The sequence below is a fragment of the Taurulus bubalis genome (assembly GCF_910589615.1).
Source record: "Taurulus bubalis genome assembly, chromosome: 9".
Taxonomy (NCBI): domain Eukaryota; kingdom Metazoa; phylum Chordata; class Actinopteri; order Perciformes; family Cottidae; genus Taurulus; species Taurulus bubalis.
The window spans coordinates 25,611,992-25,637,628 of record NC_136597.1 but is presented as its reverse complement, the minus strand read 5'-3'; the positions used below and the strand labels follow the sequence as shown (position 1 = coordinate 25,637,628).

The window sequence follows — 25,637 nt, the reverse complement described above, 5'->3', positions numbered from 1 at the left end:
ACTTCCCCCTCACCCTTTCCTCCGCGACCCCGGGCTCGTCCCGCTCTCTCTCCGTTGGGTTCGAGAACGCCGGCTACGCCACCGGGAGCGCGATAGAGTCTTTTCTGCCCGAGGTCAGCGGTGACGGGTTTCTCTTCGCCAGCGACGTGGACCCCGCTTGCAGCTGCTCCCTCGAGCCGTCGGCGTCCTCGTCCTGGCCGCATGCCTCTCCTCACGCGGCCCTCCCGTCCTCGGCCTGGAACTCTGCTAGCTTAGAGCTCTTCTCTGGCGTGGGCTTCTCTTCGGCCTCTGGTGTCGGTGTAGACGACCTCCCGCGCTCTCTCTCTGTGGCGGGTTCTGACGCTCCGTCCGTGGACCGGCCTCTTCCGTCCCGCAGCGCTCGTATCTCGCCCACGTCGTCCACTTCACACTCCCTCCTGCCCGTTTCTGTTGCAGCCACGGCGTCTGGCGTCGGGGATCCCTGGATCTCTGCATCAGACGAGAACTCCACCCTCCGAACCTCCGCCCTCCCTTCCTCCCCCTTCACCCCCACCCCGGAAGGACGACCGTTAGACGCCGGCAGCGGCGCCTCGGGCTCGGCCTTACCCTCCGACCCCCTGGAGGGCGTAGACCAAGAGTGGGACAGGGTTCAAACCTCCGCCTCCGGAGAGAGCGCGTTCCCTTATTCGACCCAAGCCACAAGCGCCGCTCCCCCGCCCGCCGCCGCCTCCGCCTCCGCCTCCGCCTCCGAGTCCGGCCAGACCCCCGACGACTTGGACGAGCGCTCCTCGGCGTTCTATTTTGATAGTGGGAGTGGCAGCTCCATCGCCTCGGGGGCGGGAGTCGCGGCAACGCCGGAAGCTCCCGCGGCGGCGACGGTAGCGGCTCCGCCCTGGTCGCTGGGCGGGGAGGAGGAGAGCGGCTCGGGTGAGAGCCCGTACGACAACGAGACGTCCTCCGACTTCAGTATCTCCGAGCGCACGGAAAGAGAGTCGGAGGAGGAGGAGCCAGTCGCAGGTAAAACCGCCGCCGTAGTGGGCACAGAAAAAGCATTTCACCAGCAGGATGCCGAGCGATGGAGAGATGAGATGACTAATCCACCATCTAGCAACAAAACTACATTTCACTTTTTTATTTATATTTTTCATGCATGCTAAGTAAAATGGATCCAACCACTCGGATGAACGCGCCATCACTCTCTTCTTCATCTTCGTCATCTTCGTCATCATCGTTTGAGACCATTCGTCCTTTTAGTGCCATCCAGTTAGTCTGTTCAGGGGTGTGAAGGAGCGTTTCCCAGCATGAATTGGCTGAGAGGTCTGCCAGGGACGTTGTGCTCAGTGCTTTATTATTACTCACCAATTAATAACCCATACATTTAAAAATATGTTTTGAGTGATATTATTTACAACTAATCCACAAATCTGCTTTTTTTTTTACATTAGTTGTTCATAGTTTGCGCTATTTTCTCCTCACTTTCAATCTAAATTCGTATTTCTTTTTTTGTGTGTTTTGTGATTTTGTTTATTTCTTCTTTTTTTTGATTTTCGAAGATCATCTCTGAAGAGCACAGGTTCAATTGTTTACATGCTGATGAAAGCTTCAAATCAAAACTCATCAGCAGATTTGTTATTATTTAGTTTATTTTAAAACCTTTGGCTGCTTCGGGACAAATACTATACATTGCTTAGCAATGCATTGATCCCCTTACGACAAAAAAAGGCTAAATGTTTTTATTATCTTGGTGATAAACATTGATCTCCTATCGGGTGAAAATGTTGGCCATGTTAAAACACATGTTCCTCAATTGCAACATGAGAAATTCATTTTGGCAGCTCCTGTCCTGTCGTGTTTCCTGTCATGGCCGCTAGAGGGCAGCAGAGCTCCGCGAAGCTTCAACTAGTTCAAACACCGTCTGTCTCTCATGAAGGACTCACCATGTTTTTCATTCAGCTTCAAACAACACGTTTCACTAAAGGTTAAAGTGTCCAACAATCTGAACAATAATGTGATCTGAAGCCGCTGCTGGTTCTACATGAGCGGCTCAACAACAACACACGATGTTCACAGAACGACACACAATTACCTGAAGTAAACGGTTTCATTCTGAGGTTGATTTTAAGATCTGGACGAGACACTAAAGGCAAAAACATCATGCACTGGTCAACACGTCTTCTATCAGACTAGAGGAAAGAAAACATAAAAAAATAGATGTTTTATTTTACTACTTTGTTTATTTACGTCAATAGATTTCTCATAAATTCACCTAAAGTCACCATTACATAATCCCTCATTTGCATATTTAAACATAACATGTCATATAACTTTACTCTTTCATTCCTACATATATTCTGAGGGTTTATGCAGAGGGTTTGTTCACACAGCATCCAGAGCATCATTTATAGACATTTAGTAATATAAACATGGAGGAAATACATTTGTTGACAGTATTTTTAATTCAACAGAGCGATACAAAGAGATATCTTAAACTCCCTCTCTAAAAACCTTTACCTCTAATATGTCTAAGAATGTTGAGCCTGACGTTATTCAACATTCAGAAACTCTGTTCTGGAAACGTATATAAATCAGATGTTTAATAAGATAAAGCCTCAGTTGCATATTTAAACATTGAATCTCAGAAAACCTGTAATCACAAAAAGAGTTGTCTTAATGTCAGTAATCAACGGACGACGTTTCTTGGTGTTTTCCTTTTTAAACGGGCGACAAAAAGCTGCCGGTGTGACGTCGAGTGGTTACTTTAAGGACGCTCTTCGTCGTTTCGTCTTCAACGTGTTGCGTTTCCAGGTTTAGAAAATGGTGGCTAAAGGGAGCGCATCGTGTGATAGTCTGGTGTTAAGTCTCTCAAAGTCGACTCTCCATCTGGATTTTAAAGTGTACAATTTTAATTTAAATGTGTCATTTATTTTTGGGTCGTGTGAATGAAGCTGAGAACAATGGCCTTCTTGAAGGAAGGAAGTCTGGTAACGAGCGGTGTTGTTTAGTGGTGCTACAGGTAAAGTGAGTATTTCATACAATCTGACACCTCCGTCTCCATCACTTGGTCTGACCTCTCTTCAGTGGGATCTTTGAGGATGTTTCGTGTACTCTTTGAGCCCTAGTGACCCCAAAAATGGGCACCGTTTTATATCAGGTCACAAGGTACAAATCAAGAAAAAAACATGGTATAAATCCCCAAAAAAACAAAAGAACATGCTAGGTATCAAATAAAACATAAAAATCATGGCTACAACACTATATAATCCCCATGTACAACCTCTAAACACAACTCAAACAATAAATAGGGTTAGGGTTATTAGGGTTAAGGCTTAAAGGGCTACACCCCGCCAGATCTTTTCAGAGTCCTTTCTCTTCGGTTTCAGCGGCAAAACAAACAAACAAACAACCTTTTCTCTCCTCTTTCCGGGCTTTTTATTTTTCCTCGTTTTTGCCCATTATCACCACCGGTGTGTCCAGCGCTCCGTGAGAGGCAGACAACGGTCTGAATGAATGTCTTTACTCTTGAGGTTAAACCACCGACCCGCCGTGCGCCTTTCACGGCTTCAGAGCTAAGTTCTGACAAACGGCGACCCAGTCAAGGTTGATTCATCCCAGTGTTGTCGTTACTGGTTATCAGACGGCAAAGGGAGGATTCAGCAGCTCAGCGAGGTCAGGTTCAGCCGTCGGGTTTCTCTTTTCACGTCATTCAGAGTTACAATGATGCCACTTGAGTGGCTCGGCTTGATGAATGTGTTCCGTGTTCTCTGACGGACGTGTCGATGAGGCGCTTTTGTGCCTCTGAGTTCTCTTTCAAGAGGTCTTGTCCGGTTTGAATGCGACGGCTTTAGCGGACGTGAACGTGGCGATTCATCGAGTCTCATTGTCGGCTGTCGATACGGTGGTTCATGTTGCTTTCTGAAGGAGACGTGACACAATATTTGAGTTTTACTTCTGCAAACAGGTCGAGGAGGCCAAGCTGCTCCGGAGGCAGAAGGGAACGTCGTCTTCAGGCCTCTTGTTTTGGCGTTTGTGGGCATTTTAAGAAAACAACAAATAAAATCCCATCAGAAAGGATTTGCGACTGTATTAGAAATCTAAATGTTGTTCATCTTCTCCATCGCCCGTTGGACGTAGAGAACCTGATTCATAAGCCGTCACATACTGTAGTCTATAATATGTATCTGTAATCATACTAGAGTCTTGCCAGGACTGGGAGCTAGAGTTTCCCTAAAATAGAAGGTATCAAAAATGAACCTTTGATTGGAATTGGGCCTGATTGTTATGATCAGTCATATCGACGTAATAACCAAGTGAATGGATGTATGCATGCAACATGGTGGCGTCCGTCTTTCAGCAAACATGGTTTAAACGAAACAATTTAAGCTATAAATAATGGGTAAAAAAAAACGCTGCGGAAAAAGCTAAAGGTAGTCGGTAAATGGCTGGAAATGCTGAAAAAAGCTCAAAGTCTTGGTTAAATGGTAAAAGAATTACCTAAAAGTAATGATTAAATGTCTGAAAATGGTTCTATATCCAAAAGTGATGAATAAGCAGTTATCTAAAAAAGGGAAAAAAGGTTGAAATGTCCCACTTCTGGCACTAGAACTGGTTTGAGTCTAAATGCAAACTTGATCAAACGGACCGAAACGTTTTCAGTTCAGTCATTTGAAAAAATTGTAAAAAAAAAAAAAAAGACTTTTTATGTATTTAACAATGTGAACGACATCCGGTTTAAAGCACATTTAGTGAATGATGTCGATGAACGGATACTTTAGTTCTTCTAACGGGGCCGTGGGGCCACAAATATATAACATGCTAGTTTATGAGTATGACTTTGTGTATTTAGTTCAGTGGGTTTCTATAACCCGAGCGGCGTATCCTCTGAGGAAAAACACAGTGAGCCTCCAGCACGCAACAGGCGCCGGACGAAGCTTTATTTCTGTCTAAGTCTGCTGTTCCTCTCCAGACGCCAGCAACAGCAGCCACGAGTCTCGAGTCGGCTCCGTCCGGGACCTGGAGAGGAAAGCCGTGGTTCCGCTGGCCGTCATCTCCACGCTCACCGGCCTCGGCCTGCTCGTCCTCATCGGCATCCTCGTCTACTGGAGGTCAGTGCTGGTTTGAACCTGCGTCTGTTTGATGGGTTTCTTCGCCACTAGGGGGCAGAAGACGGCGACGGCGGGCGGATGGAAACACGCCCTGACGTATTATTTTCTCATAGAATTGCTTTAGCTGAACGTGTCGGCAGCTACACGCGTACCGGAAAAGTTGGGTTACAAGCCGCTACTACCTTTGGTCAGTGTCCCCTTTAGCTTCCCGCTGTAGCCAGATAGCGCTCCTGCTAGGGCTCCGCTAGTTCCCTGCTAACTTCCGCTAGCTCCCCGACAACCACCGAAGGTAGCGGGACCAGCCCCGGTGCTACTGCCCAGAACGCAGGCAGTAGCAGCAGCAGCGGGGAGCTAGCAGCAGCAGCGCTAGCAGCAGCAGCAGCGCTAGCAGCAGCAGCGCTAGCAGCAGCAGCAGCGCTAGCAGCAGCAGCAGCGCTAGCAGCAGCAGCGCTAGCAGCAGCACTAGCCGCAGTAGCGCTAGCAGCAGCAGCGCTAGCAGCAGCAGCGCTAGCAGCAGTGCTAGCAGCAGCAGCAGCGCTAGCGCTTGTCCGTTTACTCTGAATGGGAATATCATTTACATGCTGTATTGAAGAAGACTTGAAACTAAAGATTGAGACATAAACTCATGTTTCCAATGTTTACTGAGGGAATAAATAAGGTATTTGAACTGCGTCCGTCTCTGTACAGGAAGTATTATATCTCAGCTAAAGATGTAATACTTACAGGCGCCACTTCTTCAAGAAAGTTCCAGTCAAATCCTAAAAATCTAAGTTCTGCGGCAACATCCTGTTTTCATCATTGATTTCTTTCTTTATAGGTGTGAATAATCCATCCAGTATTTTATTTTAACACATACACACACACACACACACACACACACACACACACACGGCCCCTTTAACCACATCATATCTCTAGATACTCCTGGAGGAGTGAAGTAAGTGTGTGTGTGTGTGTGTGTGTGTGTGTGTGTGTGTGTGTGTGTGTGTGTGTGTGTGTGTGTGTATCCCCTTCACAAACAATGCTGCTGACAGACTGAATGAATCCTTTCAGCCTCACTTTTGACAGCAGAATGCTTTTTTTATTTATTTTTTATTCCTCTCAGGTTGACCTTGAGAGATGCTATTTTTTCTTTTATTGACAATATGAAACGCTTGATGTAAAGCAAACAAAAGTTTCTTTGAGAATGGTTTTAAAGTTTTTCTCTGTGTATGCCTATTCAGGACGTAAACCCAGAATCTCTTCTTGTGCTGAAAACATCTTTGACTGTGCAGGAGGATAAATAAATAAATAAATAAATCCCTGCTGCCCACTCAGACCGTGAAATAACCAACTTCAGAAATCCGATCAAGGACACGCTGTCAAACACTTTTAGTAATGATTTGCACATTTCTCATCTGCCGTGCGGGAGAGTCGACATATTGTTCTTGTTTTTGCGCCCGCTTGTTGTTGCATCTCTGAGATTGAGCAGCGCTAAACTGGTAATAATCTGGGGGGGTTAATCCCCGCTGGAGGATGTACCTCCAGCGAGCCGCCACTCAGCCGAGAGGCTCGGGGGATGGAAAAAGGACATCCGCCCGATTATGTCGGACAGAAGGAAACGTGTCGGCGTCTTGTAGAGCGAGCGGCGGGAGGCCAAATGGCGGTAATCCCGCTGGTGTCGTGTCCCTTTTCACTCGCTGCTGACAACACGTCGCTCTTTTGGACACGGCTGCGGTGCATTTGAGGTCACGCAGTTTGAGGGGATTTACAAGTTTACAACAAGAGGAGGCGTCCAACTTCCTTTTTATGTTGCAGCTTCTCTGCGGGAGTCCAGGCCCAAGTGAAAAGACCAGTAAAAGCATCTGGCAAGACGGAGATGTTTCTTTGCCCCAATACATGCTTCGATGTAACAAAGAAAAGGTTATTCCTAGGAATATCACGGCGCATTATTTTGACTTCTTTGCACCTGCAGACAACCTCCTGTTTGTAAGAGTGAAGTCTATGCGTCATGTCTTTAAACTGCGTTCTCTCTCATGTCCATCAGGGGGCGACTCCTCTGGTTGTATAGAAGTCTATGCGTCATGTCTTTAAACTGCATTCTCTCTCATGTCCATCAGGGGGCGACTCCTCTGGTTGTATAGAAGTCTATGCGTCATGTCTTTAAACTGCATTCTCTCTCATGTCCATCAGGGGGCGACTCCTCCGGTTGTATAGAAGTCTATGCGTCATGTCTTTAAACTGCGTTCTCTCTCATGTCCATCAGGGGGCGACTCCTCTGGTTGTATAGAAGTCTATGCGTCATGTCTTTAAACTGCATTCTCTCTCATGTCCATCAGGGGGCCACTCCTCTGGTTGTATAGAAGTATGTGCTTCATGTCTTTAAAGCTACATTCTTTATACTGAGCACCAAGGGGTGACTCCTCTGGTTGTATAGAAGTATATGCTTCATGTCTTTAAAGCTATATTCTTTCTACTGAGCACCAATGGGCCACTCCTCTGGTTGTATAGAAGTATGTGCTTCATGTCTTTAAAGCTACATTCTCTATACTGAGCACCAAGGGGTGACTCCTCTGGTTGTATAGAAGTATATGCTTCATGTCTTTAAAGCTACATTCTTTCTACTGAGCACCAATGGGTGACTCCTCTGGATGTATAGAAGTATGTGCTTCATGTCTTTAAAGCTACATTCTTTATACTGAGCACCAAGGGGTGACTCCTTTGGTTGTATAGAAGTATGTGCGTCATGTCTTTAAACTGCATTCTCGCTACGAGCTATTTGTATGGATCCTTAAAGAAGACTATGAGATTAAAATGTAAAACCATTATTGTAATAGTTTATTCTGCCTGTTGAGCTACACAGAAGTACATTTAAATTAAATAATGTTTCTATTTCTGAAGTTTATTGATTTTAAAAGGGGGCCGATCAAAGTTCTCGTTACTATTGTTGCTGTTGATTGAACTCTTTGCACAGAGGGAAGCGGAGGCTGGTGATAAAGAGGTAAACTCTGGAGGAGAACACGTGGAGAAGTGAAGATCCGTCTCGTCTTCGGGCTCCCGAGAGAATAACTGTGTGATTCCCCCAAAAACACGCCTTTAATCTGGGAGCTCAACCCTTCTCCTGTTGTTTTTTCCCTCGGTGATAATCCCTGATGTTCTGGCCCGAGCCGACGCAGGTTCATCAGAACCAATCTCATCCGTTTAAAAACGTGTCGCGGATTAAGAGAACATGTTTCCTTCTGTGTTTATGGGAAGATTACGTGGATTCTCCAATATCTGGGCTAAAACCAGTCGCGTGAAAACAAAAGCATCTTCTGCCTTTCAGCAGGCTCTCCAGTCAAATTCACTATATACATATATTATATATATATATATATATATATATATATATATATATATATATATATATATATATATATATATATATAATATATGTATTCATGTATATATTATCTTTTATTGATTTCTTTTTTCCCCTCCAAATCAAATCATTTGTATTTTCTGTTCAGGATTCAACACAATATATAAAATATATATTTGTCTTTATTAAAATGACTTTCATGGATTCTAATTGTCAGTGTGTGCTGATTGTTAGTGTTTATGTGTTCATGTATTTATGTATTTATGTTAAACACATTTGCCGGAGACGATTGTGATTGGTTTAACAAATAATTGTTTATTTCCTGAATAGTATTTATTTTTTGTTGTTGTTGTTTTCACATTTAGACAAAAGTGTGACTTTACTTTTCATGTTTAAAGAGGATTTTTTTAAAATAGGATACATGCTGATTGTGTGTGTGTGTGTGTGTGTGTGTGTGTGTGTGTATATGTGTGTGTGTGTGTCCGTGCGTGTGCGCGTGTGTGTGTGCAGGACTTGTTTTCAGACGGCTCACTTCTACATCGACGATAACTCTTCACCCCGAGTCATCGCTGCAACGCCTTCCTCTGCTGCATTAACATCTGGTAACACACACACACACACACACACACACACACACACACACACACACACACACACACACACATAAGGTTGTTTACATATGAGGGATTTGCCTCAAAGAGCTTTACAGTGTGTTCAACATTCAGCTCTATTCTCAGAATAGAATAGATTCCTCACTTCTCACAAATATTCCCACTTTCCTAAAACTCTTTTTAAAAGACAACATTCCTGTTTCCTATTTCCTGTTTCCTGTTTCCTGTTTCCTCTTTCAGACGAGCAAACTTCTTTCCCAGTGAAGCAGTTTGTGAAACACGTGGCCGAGCTTCACGACACCAGCGGGTTCCAACGAGAGTTTGAGGTGTGTGTGTGTGTGTGTGTTTGTGTGTGTGTGTGTGTGTGTGTGTGTGTGTGTGTGTGTGTGTGTGTGTGTGTGTGTGTGTGTGATGGTCTGCATGCAGCATGATGAGCTGTGATCATGTGACTCAGTTACAGAGAAGACAAAAAGGGCTGCAACATTTTGGGACTAATTATTATTATTATTCACACATAATAATAATAATAATAATAATAATATAATAATAATAATAATAATAATAATAACAATAACAGTGAATGTTATTGTCCTGGTTCACGTCTGTGGCGTGAATTATTTTGTTTTGTTCTCAAACTGCCACTGAAGGAAAACATCAACTCAAAGACAACGAGCTGCAGATTAAATTAATGTTTCATTCACTTCTTTATCAGATTATTGTGAAAATAATGAAGTCACATTCAGAAATAGTCAAACTTTAAAGTGTTTAATTGGAAAACAGAAGACAGACAGGCAAAAAGAATAATAATCCATTTACTAACAAATCAGATGCTTAATTTACATGTTAGAAATGTAAAGTTTTCCATTTGGACATGAATATTTTAAAAGTGAGGAAATGTGTGAACAACATTCAAATTACATAACTATGTATTTAATTATTTAAAGAAACAAAAAAATACAGTCAACCACACCCATCTCCCTTATACACACACACACACACACACACACACATTATATAATTATATAGACACACACACACACACATTATATACACACACACACACATGATATAGACACACACACACATTATATAGACACACACACACATTATATACACACACACACATATAGACACAAGCACATTATATAGACACACACACACACACACATGATATACACACAAACACATTATATAGACACACACATGATATAGACAGACACACATTATATACACACACACATTATATAGACACACACACACACATGATATACACACAAACACATTATATACACACACATTATATAGACACACACACACATGATTTCTACACACACACATTATATACACACACACATGATATACACACAAACCCATTATATACACACACACATGATATAGACACACACACATTATATACACACACACATTATATACACACACACAATATAGAGACAAACACAATATATAGACACACACATTATATACACACACACACACAATATAGAGACAAACACAATATATAGACACACATATTATATAGACACACACATATTATATACACACAAACACACAATATAGACACACACATTATATAGACACAAACACATTAAATAGACACACACACATTATATATACACACACACACACACATTATATACACACACACAATATAGAGACAAACACAATATATAGACACACACATTATATACACACAAACACACAATATAGACACACACACAATATAGAGACACACACACACATTATATACACACAAGCACATTATATAGACACACACATTATATAGACACAAACACATTAAATAGACACACACACATTATATACACACACATTATATAGACACACACATATTATATACACACACACACACGTCAATGAGCTAAATCTAATAACAGGCTGAACATTTCAAACGGTAAAGTTGGAGTCAAAAAATAGTCAAACTTAATCACAATCAAAGACAAACGGTAACATTTTAGTCCCTAAAGTTCCCAGAATGCCGCTTGTCATGCGTGACCCAGTAATAATATTAGAATAATGTTCCATTTACGTTTGTTTTGTTTAGAGGAATTTAAACTTCGGATAAAGCCGCTGTTCATTTGGGTTGATTTGTGCCTTTGAGTCGGCAGCAGCATGAGCTGCATCGAGTGTATATTCTGTGTGTATTCTGTGTGTATTTAGTGTGTATTCTGTGTGTATTTAGTGTGTATTCTGTGTGTATTTAGTGTGTATTCTGCGTGTCGTCTTGTAATGTGTCTTCTTCACCCCTCTGGGTGGCTGTGCTCCGGCCTGCTGCTGCTTCCTCCCCTCGCCTCTAGATACTGAAGCAGAGTTACGAGGTAAGAGCTCCTCCTGACGCCGCTTTGGGGGGCGGGGCGTATGGGAGGGGGCGGGGCATATGGGAGGGGGCGGGGCATGAGGGTTGTCTCGTCTTTGTTAACTGTGGTCTCTGTTTGACACGAAGCGGTCATGATTATCATCGACTGTATTCTGGACCAAACAACGTTTTCTCATGCACTAAAAAAACTGAGAGATTTGAGGAAAAGTTCAGTTTTTTTAATTAGCAGTTTTCGACAGATGTCTCTTGTAAAACGGAGAAATCGCTTCACTGTGTTGTATCCAACTCTCCGAATACATCCACAGAAGAAGTCCTTTACTTTGGTAGTTTTCAAATATCCACAAATATTTTGTCAAATTTTTTAAATCTCTGCCTTTTTACTTTTATTTTCCTCCCAATCACAATGTAATGTTTCAAACAGTTAAAAATACAGAAAACTGTCCAGACTTTAGGACATTATTCGATTAAATTCTCTAGATAATGGAGTAAATGTTAAGTATTGAACCTGAATCTCAATCTTGTGGATTTATTCCTGTTCCAGATTTAAATCCACTTTTTTTGATCAGACGGTTTAACATCAGAAAGCTTGAAGGCCTCTTGAGGATGTATTGGCTGTATTGATCCCCTCTACCTGGGTTTCCTCTTTCTGCAGTCCGGGAGGTTTCTGGCCGGACTTTAAGCCCTCATCAAATTTATCTGTAAACGTGTTTTATTGCTGCTGTAAAGTCGGACATTTTCACATAGATGTCTATGGGAATTAACTCGCTTTTGGAGCCTCAAGTGGCCAAAAACTGCCACTTCATTTTTCAGTTTCTGGAGAATTGTTTGTTTCAGAATCACAAGCAGCAAATCCTACCGATTGTGTCTTTAAACTCCTCAAAGTAAAAAGTCGTTCAGTTCCGGCACAACGAGACGTCCTCTGACAGTCACAGTGAAAACCCTATTTTCAGATTATATATTAAATCAGATCGTTAATCCATTGTGGTGTCCAGGAGGTTCAGACGTGCACGGTGGACATGGCGATGACGACCGACAGCTCCAACCATCCCGACAACAAAACGAAAAACCGATACAGCAACATCCTGGCCTGTGAGTCCTGCCGCCTCCGAGCAGCTCTGTTTTTAGGGATTTTTGTATTTTTTACTTCATAAACCACGTTTCAGTTTGCAGCTCAGATGAGATTTGAGCATTTTGACTCTTGTTTTAGGACATTAAGGATGAAACGATAGTATTTGTCATGTTTTTATGGTGTTATGTCTTCAGGAGAAAGACAGGAAGTGACGGACTAACATGCTGTGTTGTAGTTGTTATTTTCTTTGTAATGAAACCTGTGACTTAAACCTAATTTGAAAACAACATGCAGTCTTTTCTGTGTTGATCTGATCTCGCGCTGCTCTCTTATTTAATATTGTTTTATCCGTTCTTCGCCCTCAGATGACCACAGTCGAGTGAGACTCGTGCCGCAGGCGGACAAAGGCGGGAAGACGGGGGATTACATCAACGCCAACTACGTGGATGTGAGGCGCTCTCCTTCATCTTCATCATCTTCATCTCCAGCCTCGTTTCTGCGCATTGAAACTGTCAAAACGTTCTTTTTTTCCGCTTTATAGTCTCAGAGCCCCAACTTGCATACGTCTAAACCGTATCCGTTGTGACGCACCCCGTTGGAGGCGAGGTTCTCCATTATGCACATCACATTGAACTCTCACTTTCCAGTGTTTGGCGTTTTGTGGAAAGACAGAAAAGACAAAAAAACACACACACATAAAACCAGCAACTGTCACAGCCTCAGTGGAGAGCCGGCTGCAGGTCACGAAGTTGGTAAAAGCACGTCGAGGATCTCTCCAGCGCTCGGTATGAAGGCGACTTCTCGCTTTTCAGTCACGCGAAGGTTATGCAACTGTTTAGTGAGTGATTGAATGCTGACCTGCGGAGAACAAGTGGCACTTTTATTAATGTTATATGTGTCTCCCCGTGCCGGCCTGTGAAGGGGCCTCGTGGAGCTTCACTCACCAACATGCTTTGTGCGAAACCTTGAGCTCGAACAAATGTGTTCAATGTATTTCTTTCCTCTCAAAACATTTGCAAAGATGATTTTAAAACGTATTCGATATCCAGCGTTGTTTATATCCACGTGTGCTGTTGAGAAGTGTCGTTCTTCTCTGGCTGCATAGAAGTCTATGCTTCATGTGTTAAAGGTGCATTCTCTCCCCTGACCACCAGGGGGCGACTCCTCTGGAGTCCTCTGGAGGGGCGACTCCTCATGCTTCATGTGTTAAAGCTGCATTCTCGCTCCTGACCACCAGGGGGCGACTCCTCTGGTTGTATAGAAGTATATGCTTCATGTGTTAAAGCTGCATTCTCTCTCCTGACCACCAGGGGGCGACTCCTCTGGTTGTATAGAAGTATATGCTTCATGTGTTAAAGCTGCATTCTCTCTCCTGACCACCAGGGGGCGACTCCTCTGGTTGTATAGAAGTATATGCTTCATGTGTTAAAGCTGCATTCTCACTCCTGACCACCAGGGGCGACTCCTCTGGTTGTAAATCCGACCATTCATTTAATTCTGTATAAATATTATGATTTGTTTTTGAAGGGCGGCCTGAAGGGACGAGCTGTTGTTGGTTATGTGTTCTTAGGAGTTCAGCAGGTGTTGTTGTTGTTGTTGTTGTTGTTGTTGTTGTCTTTAAAGCAGCTGTGTGTCCCCTCAGGGTTTTAAGAAGCCGCGGTCGTACATCGCCGCTCAGGGTCCTCTGAAGTCGAGCACTGAGGACTTCTGGAGGATGATCTGGCAGCAAAACGTCTGCGTCATCGTTATGATCACCAACTTGGTGGAGAAGGGAAGAGTGAGTGACTCCATCTTAACTAACTTAACCATCTTAACTAACTTAACCAACTTAACCAACTTAACCATCTTAACTAACTTAACCAACTTAACCATCTTAACTAACTTAACTAACTTAACCATCTTAACTAACTTAACCATCTTAACTAACTTAACCATCTTAATTATCTTAACTAACTTAACTAACTTAACCATCTTAACCATCTTAACCATCTTAACCATCTTAACTAACTTAACCATCTTAACCATCTTAACTAACTTAACCATCTTAACTAACTTAACCATCTTAACCATCTTAACCATCTTAACTAACTTAACCATCTTAACTAACTTAACTAACTTAACCATCTTAACTAACTTAACTAACTTAACCATCTTAACCATCTTAACCATCTTAACTAACTTAACCATCTTAACCATCTTAACCATCTTAACTAACTTAACCATCTTAACTAACTTAACTAACGTAACTAACTTAACCAACTAAACTAACTTAACTAACTTAACCATCTTAACTAACTTAACCATCTTAACCATATAAACCATACTAACCATCTTAACTAACTTAACTAACTAGTCAGCCATTTCAACACAACTCAAACACCAACTAAAATAATTATTTAAATAAAATAGTTATAATTTTGTCACGAGTCAGCCCACTCTGCATGTTTCTGGAACTAGCAGCCCGTAGCTTGGTGCTATCAGAAAAAGACAAATAGCAAAAAGCAAGACAATTCCACACAGATTCCAAATGTATTCACCAAATCCCTCTGCTGCAAAGCATCACCGAGATACGAACCAAAGAACACAGCAACATAAATCGCTGAGTCAGCACATTTTGAAACTTAAATTTTTTTTTTTGAAAAAATGCATTTCCCCCAGTAAATCCACACTGATACACACCATAAGTCATATGAAAGTGAAATATAAGGTTTGCTACATGAAAAAATTCAAATGTCACAGATGCGCGAAAATATGCGCAAATGTGCCGAAATGCAAATTTTGGAAACCTCGCCTGAATTCTCTCTGTACTTTACCCAATCTGACTTTGTTCTGCTTCACCTTTTCAAGTGAAAACAGTGCAGAGAGACTGTTCACATATTGTGCTCTGATTTGGGAGAGCCTCAGGGCTTCTTCTTAGTGAAGCATCATTTCAAGCAGATAATCATCCTGAAAGTGCTTTTTTCTATAGGCAGACCTGGAACTTCTATTTGTTCTGTGTTTCAATCTTTATTTACTCTTAGCCAGCAACATATATACTAATATGTACATATCTGACCAAAGGCTCACAAGGGTTGCCTTTATTATAACACCAAAATTATTCAAATAGCCCTTGTGGTTGCAGAGATACACCCTTTTTAGTTTGGGTATGCTATTTCGAGCTAAATCCTATAAAATGCCTTGGTGCTTAACGGGGCTTAAAAGGTTAACCATCTTAACTAACTTAACCATCTTAAACATATTAACCATCTTAACTAACTGAACTAACTGAACTAACTTAACCATCTTAACTATCTTAACTAACTTAACTAACTTAACCATCTTAACCATATTAACCATCTTAACTAACTGAACTAACTGAACTAACTTAACCATCTTAACTATCTTAACTAACTTAACTAACTTAACCAACTTAACCATCTTAACCATCTTAACTAACTTAACCATCTTAACTAACTTAACCATCTTAACTAACTTAACTAACTTAGCCATCTTAACTAACTTAACCATCTTAACCATCTTAACTAACTTAACTAACTTAACCATCTTAACTAACTTCACTGGACATGCTGGTTATCCGTCAGGTATTAATACCAGTAACATTTCATAAAGGGAAAGAGTTTTGGGGAAATATTTCCCATGCATTCGTTACCAATCCAGCTCTTTTAGAAAATAACTATTTCATTTTGAATGCAAAATATTAAATGGGATTAAACTGGGTGAGAAAGTTCAAATACATATATTAGTTAAAATACATATATATATATATATATATATATATATATATATATATATATATATATATATATATATATATATATATATATATTAGTTATATAATATATTAGTTATATAATAATGCTGGCAGAACGTTTAATTCCTAAACCTGAAATAAAAAGCTGTGACTTTTTATTTCCAGGGAATGAAGACAGAAATCTGTTGTATTTTCCTCATAATTCGCAATGTGTGATTTGTGCGTTTAGAGGAAGTGTGATCAGTACTGGCCGGCGGAGGCGCAGGAGGAGTACGGCAGCTTCCTGGTGACGCTGAAGAGCAGCAGAGCGCTCGCCTCCTACACCCAGAGGAGCTTCTCTCTGAGGAACGCCCACACCAAGAAGGTCAGGCAAACAGCCAATCAGAGCTCAGTAATGTTATCGCTAACGTAATCTTTTACATTCGCTCGTTGTTTTTTTCACACAAGATATAAACATTAATGCAGATTAGTTCAAAAGGAACACTATTTGATTAATCGAATAGTTGTCAACTTTGAAATTAATTTGCAAATAGTAATTTTTTAATTAAGAAACAAAGTTTACAATTTTTTTATTCCAGGTTCTTGAATGTGAATATTTTCGGTTTTTTTCTGAGACAGTGAACTGAAATATTTGAGTTGTTGACAAAACAAGACATTTCAGAACGTCATCTTTGGACATTTTATAGACCAAACAACTAATTGATTAATTGAGAAAATAACCAACAGATTAATCAACAATGAAGATAATCGTCAGTTGCTCGTCATCCAGATATTTAAATGTTAAAAAAACCTTGTTTAAAAAAAAGTTACTTTACTCGTTTTAACCTGAAATAAAAAATAAATCCAATAGCCATGGTGATAACAATCTTTAATTATTGCATCTTGGACACTCTTGCAATATTGCATGATAATAATTCATAATTATTCAAGATAATTCATTGAGATCATCAACAGATTTATTGAAATTACATGTTAAAGATTTAATAACACGCTCATAGTAAAATAATAATATATTCAAATATCATTACATTTCACAATTAATAATTGTATTTATTTATTATGAAAAATAAAAAAAATGTTCCCAACATTTATTTAAAGAATTTGACTTCTATTGATGAAGCAGCCCATTATATTGTATGTTATCTCACAGTTAAGTAGAGAGTAGAGAATTCATACAGCCATGTTTATCTTAATTTTGAGAGGAGGAGGAGGAGGAGGAAGAGGAGGAGGAGGAGGAGAAGGAAGAGGAGGATATGTCACTCTTACCTTCCTTTCTTTCTTTCTCCGTGTTGCATTTCATGGAGACCTGAAGCCTTCTGGGCGACCGGCGCCTACCAGTGAAGCTGATACCCTTTTAGAAGTTTTATTGTAATCACTTCCTGTTTGGTGCCGTCCACCCGCAGGGCTCCCAGAAGGGGCGGAGCAACGAGCGGACGGTGACCCAGTACCATTACACCCAGTGGCCCGACATGGGCGTCCCAGAGTTCGCGCTGCCGCTCCTCAGCTTCGTCCGCAAGTCGTCCAAAGCCCGGGCGGACGACGCGGGGCCCGTGGTGGTGCACTGCAGGTGAGACCTGAACGAACCAGACCAGGACCCAACCGAGCTTTGCTTTCAGTCGTTAAAGTAAAACTCTCCTCCTCCTCCTCCTCTTCCTCCTCTTCCTCCTCCTCCTCGATGGCGTGCAGCGCCGGCGTGGGCCGGACGGGAACGTACCTGGTCCTGGACAGCATGCTGAAGCAGATGAGGGAGGAGAGCAGCATCAACATCACAGGCTTCCTCAAACACATCCGCACACAGAGGAACTACCTGGTCCAGACAGAGGTCAGAGGTCAACTTGTCCACACACATAAGTACAGGTCTGCGGTCGTAAAATGTTTGGGCACCATGCTATTTTTAGGCTTCTGCTCGAAATTGCATACCCAAACTAAAAAGGGTGTATCTCTGCAACCACTAGGGCTATTTGGATACTTTTGGTGTTATGATAAACATGTATAATGTGAGAATTTGTTCAGATGTGTAAATATCAGTCTATATGTTACTGGTTAAGAGTAAAAGAAGATGACACACCGCAAAAATTTAAAGTTTTCAGGTCCACCTAGAAAAAAAGCACTTCTTATTTCTTTGAAATGATGCATTCGTAAGGTCTAAAGCTCTCCCAAATCAGAACACAATATGTGAACATTCTCTAATCCAAATAATAACACAATATGTGAACATTCTCTCTGCAAAGTTTGACTTTGAAAAAGTGAAGCAGAACAAAGTTAGAGAGGGTTTAGAAGAGAGAAAATCCAGGCGAGAACACAGTAAAAATCAAAGTTTAACAACAATACGTTTTATACTTTTATGATTATCTTTCTTTCTGTTTGAGTTTTGGCTTGATTCTTGTAGCAAAGGCTTTGATGTTTAATTTGATGTGCAACATCAACATCTTTTCTTGTGATTTATATGTTTATTTTGCAATACAAAGACAAATAACCATATATGGTTCTATGGTGTTTAAAAGGTTCAACCCAGGAAGCAGAACATTGCTAGTTAAATAAAATTAGTGAAGTTGAACTAAATATTGAAATGTAATCATTATTTGTCTTCAGCTCTTCTGATCCACACTAGCAGCTGTTAGCGCGTAATCATTATTGGATGCCTGGTGTAGCCTCCGGAATAATTCAGTTAAACAAGTAAACAGGCGCTGCAATCTTGACATCAGGGAGTCGTCCAGTCAACTCGCAGGTTGACCTTCTAAAAACACCCCGAACAGCCGGAGGTTCGGCTCTTTAATACACGGTTTTCCGTCATGAACATCTAACATTTAATTAGATTGGAAGGATGAATCCTTCCAATCTTGTTGATACCCACATTAATGGATAAATTAACCAGTTCAGCTGGAGGGTTTTCAGAGTGGGAGGTAATGGAAAGTGCTGACATGATATTTTGTACAGAAAGTCATGGTTCCCAGAGGATGTATCCTACTGCCTTTGGTGATCCCCTGACTTTACCTTTGAGGTTTACGTTTGAGGTTTACAAGAAAATATATCAACAACTTTTGGATGGAATGCCATGACATTTTGAACAGAATTTCATGTTCCCCAGATGATGAATCCTTCCAATCTTGTTGATCCCCTGACTTTTCCACAAGCGCCTCCATGAAGTTCTTATTCGTTGTTTTTGGTGAAATGTCTCAACAACATTTTAATGGATAGCCATGACATTTTGTACAGGCATTCATGGTTCCCAGAGTTTGTATACGAATGATTCTTCTGACACTTTCACAAACTTCACATAATTGTTCTTCTTATTGAACAAAAGGTCCCTGCATTACTCATAGTGGACAACGTAAAAACATAAATACTTTATATTACAAACAAGAATAAGACTTTTTCACGATACCTAGGCCTCAGTCTCAGAGTCTAACCTCCGTCCGTCCCTCCTCTCTGCAGGAACAGTATGTTTTCATCCACGACGCCTTGGTGGAGGCCATCTTGTCCGGAGACACGGAGGTGGCGGCGGCTCAGCTGCACAGGTACGTGGACGAGCTGCTGACCCCGGTGGCTGCTGGGAGGACGCGCCTGGACAAGCAGTTCAAGGTGAGCGGCTCGTCACACGGTCCACTTCTGCAGAAGTTTAATGACTCGTTTAGATAAAAATCCCATAAATGGGCTTGTCTGTATTGATTTATACTGTATGATGCAACATAGAATGTATATTTATAATTGTATGACGTTTTTTTCTGGTTCTTTCCTTCATTGTTTCTGTTTGTTTTAAACCAGCTGACTGCTGGTCATTGATAATCTAAATCTAAATGTCAATATAGGAACCATTTCAAAATGATAAATGCAGAAGTCAGATTGAATGTGTGTGATGGAAATAAGGTTTACAGTAAAAAAATATAAAAATAAAAAGTAAAACAAGTTTGGGTTGTTTCCGTCAGTATTCTTGGAGAAAGAACTTGGACATTCTTCTGGAAAGAAAATATCAAATATGTTAAGGCTTTATCCTGAACTTTACAGATAAAAGGCTTGTAAAACTGTAGCTGTCATCAAAAAAACACCCAAAAATAAAGAGTGATCATTCAAAACATTGTTTTCTGAGCACTTTGCGCAGATGATGCTTCTCCAGCCGTGTCCAGATGTTTGGTGTTTTTCTCCCACAGCTGCTTTGTCAGTCCGGAGTGAAGCCGTGCGACTACTCTGCAGCTCTGCAGGACGGCGACCGCAGCGAGAACAGGAGCTGCTCCGCGGCGCCCGGTGAGTCCGGCGCGCTCCAGGAAACAGAAGGCGTTCCTCAGTCGGACGTGAACGTTTGATTTGTCTCTCCGGCTGCAGTTTGAGGAAGATCGATGGGGAAAGATGGCGCTGCATGACTCTCTTCTTCTTCTTCTTTCTGTCTTTGCAGTTGAGAGGTCCCGCGTGCGCTTGTCCACGGCGGCGGGAGAAACGTCCGACTACATCAACGCATCATACGTCACAGTAAGAACCACCATGGGTCATTGGTTGGATTGAGTTGAAGACATTTGACGGGGGAACAGAAGCGAAATGTATCGTATTGATGCTGAAGTTTATGTTCCTGCAGGGTTACAGGCAGAGCAACGAGTTCATCATTACCCAGAGTCCTTTGCCCGGCACCATAAAGGACTTCTGGAGGATGCTATGGGACCACAACGCTCAGGTCATCGTGTCGCTGATGGGGACGCCGTCGGGCGAGGTGAGCGATTTCAAAGTCTGTGCTCTTTGAATTCAGAGAGCGAGATGCTCACGTCTGTGTGTTCAAATACAGAGCTGGAGTCAGGGAGGGATTAGCCTAGCTTAGCATAAATACTGTAAAGAGCTAGCCTGGCTCAAAGTTAAAAAATACGCCTCTAAAGCTCACTAAAAACTCTTCTTGGTGAAGTTGAAACTGTCTTCTTTTGTGTATCCGTGATATTTTAAAACTTTGGCCAGAGCGAGGCTCCGTTTCCAGTCTTAATGCTAAGCTAGGCTAACCACATCCTGACTACGACTCTGTACTTTTGCTGCTTTAAGGTCCGCCTCCCCAAACCAACCGGTGGGGTCACTATGACTCTGTCCACTTCTTATGTACAGGCTATGGAGACGTGGATATAATCAGCTCATTCTGAGGGAACGACAATGCAACAATTTGTATTTTTAGGTATTTATACACCAAAAGAAAATACATAATAATTAAAAAAATGTCACCGTTCTGCCAACATGGCGTCAATATGTCGGCATGAGGGTTGATAACTGTTCATTTAGGATTCACAAAAGCTCGTTCGCTCAGATTCTTTGACTCATAACAAGATGACAAGCCGCCGTAGTTTCAGATTTCAATCTGTGATGAACGTCCGCTGACTTCCTGTGTTGTCAGAAACCCGAGGAAGAGGAGGAGGCGGAGCTGTGTGTCCTCTGGCCACGTAAAGGGCAGCCAATCAGCTATGAGACGTTCACTGTCACTCAGAGGAGTGAGAACCACATCTGTCTGACGAACGAGGACATGGTGGTGGTCCAGGACTACGTACTGGAAGCTACACAGGTTAGTGCGACTTATAAAAGTGTTTTTCTCTTTTATCGGCATTATTTATGTCGCTAGCTTCAATTTGTCATGGTTTGAGTTGTCCTGTCTCCAGGTTACAATAGACGTGCATGTGATTAATTGTTGAACATATCTCAAATGTCCTTTCAATGCAGCGACAGCACATCGATAGAAGAATACATATTAGCTGGATGTCCGTGAAATGTTCTGACGGAGGATGAATCCTTTGAATTTAATGCACAATTAAGATAATATATATTTGTAATGACTTTATTATGGCATACAATATTATGACGTTTTAATTACCTTATGTCATACTGTATAATACAAATGTTGTGACTTTTTTCTAACAAAATCTTTGTTGAAAAACAATTAAACATGACCACAACCCATTTAGATCATGTTTAATTATTTTTCAACAAAGATTATTTTTCAATAATTTATCATTTTTTTGCTGAGAATTTGTATATATATTTTTTTTTACATTTTTTCTACATACTATTTTTGCACTTTTTTTTTACGTCATCCTACTGCAACCATGACAATTTAATCCATTAGAACATTTATCTACAACACATTCAAGTGTTCCAATGTGCAAGTCTGAATACTTTCTGATGCCACTGTGTATATATTGTTAACAGGATTATGAATTACGGCACAGTATAAGCCAATAAAGGACTTCTCCAAAGTAACACTGGAGAGGCTTCCCTTTGTTTCGAAGGGTGAGAGGACAAAACGTTGAGAACGTCCTGGCTGGCTGTGACAGATGTCTGGTCTCGTTCTTTCAGGACGACTTCGTTCTGGAGGTGAGGCGCTACCGGGCCCCTCGCTGGCCCAACCCGGACAGTCCCATCAGCAACACCTTCGAGCTGCTCAACCTGGTGAAGGAGGAGAGCCTCGCCAAGGACGGCCCCGCCGTGGTCTACGACGAGTAAGACCTTCACCGAGTAGTCGGCCATGTTCCATGAGAATAACGACATTTCAGGGATTCTCTGCTCTGAATGAATACGTTTCACAGCGAGAGTTTCTTTTTGTTCTTCTAGTGTGGGCGGAGCCACGGCAGCAACGTTCTGCGCTCTGTCGTCTCTGACTCGTCAGCTGGAGGCCGAAGGTTCGGTCGACGTCTTCCAAGTGGCCAAGCTGACCAACCTCATGAGACCGGGAACCTTCAGCGACATTGTACGGCATTTACGGTCTCACGATATGCTGACGATGACGTCATGTTTGTCACACTTTACAACTTGGGGGATATTGTTTATATATTATCTGTCGTTTGTCTAACAGGAGCAGTTCCAGTTCCTGTACAAAGCCATGCTGAGTCTCATCGGGACGCAAGAAGATGAGAAAACCCTCCAGTCTTCGGACAACAACGGTACCATTGTGGTGGGAACCGCCAGCACTGCTGCAGAGAGCCTCGAATCCCTGGTGTAAAAAACCCCCAAAAACTTGTTTAACTTTTACAATTGAGCCCTCCACGTCAATCGCCAACAGAGCTTCTCCCGATGCCAGACTCGTGCTACATCTACTAAATAATAATCCTCAGCGTTCAGGAGGGCCGGGTTTCTCCTCCGATGGATCTGGACTTCCTGCGGTTTTGTAATGTGTGCCTTTTTGTATTTTTCATTCTGTACTTCTAACTTTGATACGAACTGTAGACTAACTGTCCACTGTTTTTAACGCTGTACCGCCCTGAGACGTTTCACTCAACTAACCAACTTTTCCTAAACCTTTTGTATTTATTGGCACTGAGCCAAATAGGGGAGAAAAAAAAGGGAAAAAGCATCTTTTTACATCAAATGAGATATTTTGTTAGCTTGTCTTTTATAGCGCTCCTGCACTGAACTCCTTTCTGTAAATACCATCGCAACGGTAACAGCAGTGTGCTATTGCAGTCAAATATAAGGGCCTGGAATAATAAAAATAATAATCTAATGTAAATAATATTATAGTAATCAACTTGATGGACCAAATTTCTATTTATACTTTTAGATTTTTATATTTTACCATTTTTAGTGCATTCGAATGTTATGGTTTAATTCTAATTGCTTAGTTGGAGAACATTAATGCTTTTATATTCTGGATTTTGTAACAGACTAAATGTGATGCATGGGGTACTGACATGTTTGTTGTTTAGCTGGACATGAAACACTGCTGGATTATTAGCTAGAGGATTAAATAAGTGAAAGAACACCAAAGAAGGAGCCTTTTGGAGTATTTTTGTTCCCGTGTGCAAAACTACAACACAAGTACACTAATACACACAAACGGCTGTCTGTCATTATGAAAAAACAGCCAATAATGTTCTTTCTGCTATTATTCTTTAGCTATATAAAGAACAGAGGGGGATTAATGAGCAAGAAAAAAGGTCAGCGGTAAAAGAAACAGGATCGGGACATTTTTGTTTTGTTTTGTTTCTCAGGCTGCTCATTAAAGTTTAATATTTTTGTGTACACCAGTGTTTTTTGGGGGGAAAACACAAAAAATATTTTTGGCTCAGCCTGTGGAGACCATGAACATCCACAAGAAATGTCATAAAAATTGTAGCTGATTGGGATTTTTCACATCACGGTAAAAAAAAGCTAAAAGGGTAAACAAAAAAGAAAGACGTGACTCCGCAGGACAACGAAGAGGCAATCAAACTCGGGCTGAACAAGCAGGTCACATGAATTTAGCTGATGCGTTTACTCATGAGTGACTTTCAGAATGAGACGAAGTTCCCCCGACCAACAGCCTGCCCACAGGAAGGTCACAACCACGAGACAAAAGAGGGAGCAGACATCCCTGAGAGGTGTTAACAAACACAGAAATAGAGAAAATAAAGACGTGGTTCTAATGAAAACCAAGTGCTGTCCAGCATGTGGATTATATATTTTCCCTTTATGGAGTCATGCTTTAATCCCGGCGCTGAACTGATTATTCCAATTGATTTCCCATGTGGTAATCCGGGCTAAGACTCAAGACGCAAAAAGAAACGCGCCTTTTCAGGACAGAAAATAGGTCAAGTGTCCCAGACGTCATCTTGACCGGCCGCCGTATCCACACCTTAATTTGCATTTTTGACTTCTCATAATTACATGCCCAATTATCCCCTGCTTGGTGGCCTAGTTTGCATGGCTGCCTCCAAATTGAGTGGAAGCAAACAGGCTGATTGTCTTTTTCTCCTTCAGAAGGCCCGAGCTGGAGGCTGAAGTCTTCAGAACAGGATAGTCCAAAATATCTGACTATTGCTTAAATCTGAAAGTCAGCTATGAGATGATTAGTAGTGGAAGTATGTTTTACTTAAGCACTTTCACTTGTAATGGAGTACATTTGCACTGTAGTATTGTACTTTTACTTCAGTAGACGCACATTAGTATTATAAGCAAAATGCACTTTGAATCAAATTAATCTACAGCTTGTGTATAAAATATCAATCTGAAGTAACTAGTAAGAGTTGTCACATACATTAAGTTTAATCCGCAGGGCGTCAGCATGACTTGAGTGAAATAAAGCTTCAAAGATGTTTAGAAAGTTACTAAAAAGATGAAAATCTGGAAAAGTTTAAATTCATCCAAATACCTTACCAAAAAAAAGAAACATTCCACTTCCCTTAACTAGTATGGAGGCTACAATGTGTCAGTGTAATCAAATACTTTAATTAGAATGCATTAACACATTGATACAGTAAAAACCCAACTATAAATAATGTAATTGCAATTGCATTGATGAGATGCAAATGTGAATCAAAATAATGCAATTATCGCATTTGCAATTGATATTTCTGTATCCAATTCATGAAAAAAGAAACAATGTAACGTAATTACTTTTATTCATGTAACTTTTTTTATTTTTTTTTATTTTACATTTTTGGATATCAAAACCAACCAAATGCGTGTTTTGTCATCATGAATGGCAATAATGTCAGCTGA

At 41.3% G+C, this 25,637-nt stretch overlaps 1 protein-coding gene across 1 annotated transcript in view; it reads left to right on the top strand.

Moving 5' to 3' along the window:
* ptprz1a (protein tyrosine phosphatase receptor type Z1a) overlaps nt 1-23,918 on the top strand; it is a 70,447-nt gene extending 46,529 nt beyond the window's left edge. Inside the window, exons 13-31 of the mRNA XM_079223127.1 lie at nt 436-996; nt 4,943-5,081; nt 8,932-9,023; nt 9,273-9,358; nt 11,366-11,386; nt 12,378-12,474; nt 12,820-12,902; nt 14,097-14,231; nt 16,435-16,569; nt 17,609-17,772; nt 17,892-18,027; nt 19,641-19,787; nt 20,354-20,447; nt 20,596-20,669; nt 20,773-20,904; nt 21,565-21,729; nt 22,518-22,660; nt 22,773-22,908; nt 23,014-23,918. Coding sequence (XP_079079253.1) covers nt 436-996; nt 4,943-5,081; nt 8,932-9,023; nt 9,273-9,358; nt 11,366-11,386; nt 12,378-12,474; nt 12,820-12,902; nt 14,097-14,231; nt 16,435-16,569; nt 17,609-17,772; nt 17,892-18,027; nt 19,641-19,787; nt 20,354-20,447; nt 20,596-20,669; nt 20,773-20,904; nt 21,565-21,729; nt 22,518-22,660; nt 22,773-22,908; nt 23,014-23,160 — 2,687 coding nt within the window. The 3' untranslated portion in view covers nt 23,161-23,918. The remainder of the gene's footprint in view (nt 1-435; nt 997-4,942; nt 5,082-8,931; nt 9,024-9,272; nt 9,359-11,365; nt 11,387-12,377; nt 12,475-12,819; nt 12,903-14,096; nt 14,232-16,434; nt 16,570-17,608; nt 17,773-17,891; nt 18,028-19,640; nt 19,788-20,353; nt 20,448-20,595; nt 20,670-20,772; nt 20,905-21,564; nt 21,730-22,517; nt 22,661-22,772; nt 22,909-23,013) is intronic.
* Nucleotides 23,919-25,637: the final 1,719 nt, after the last annotated feature.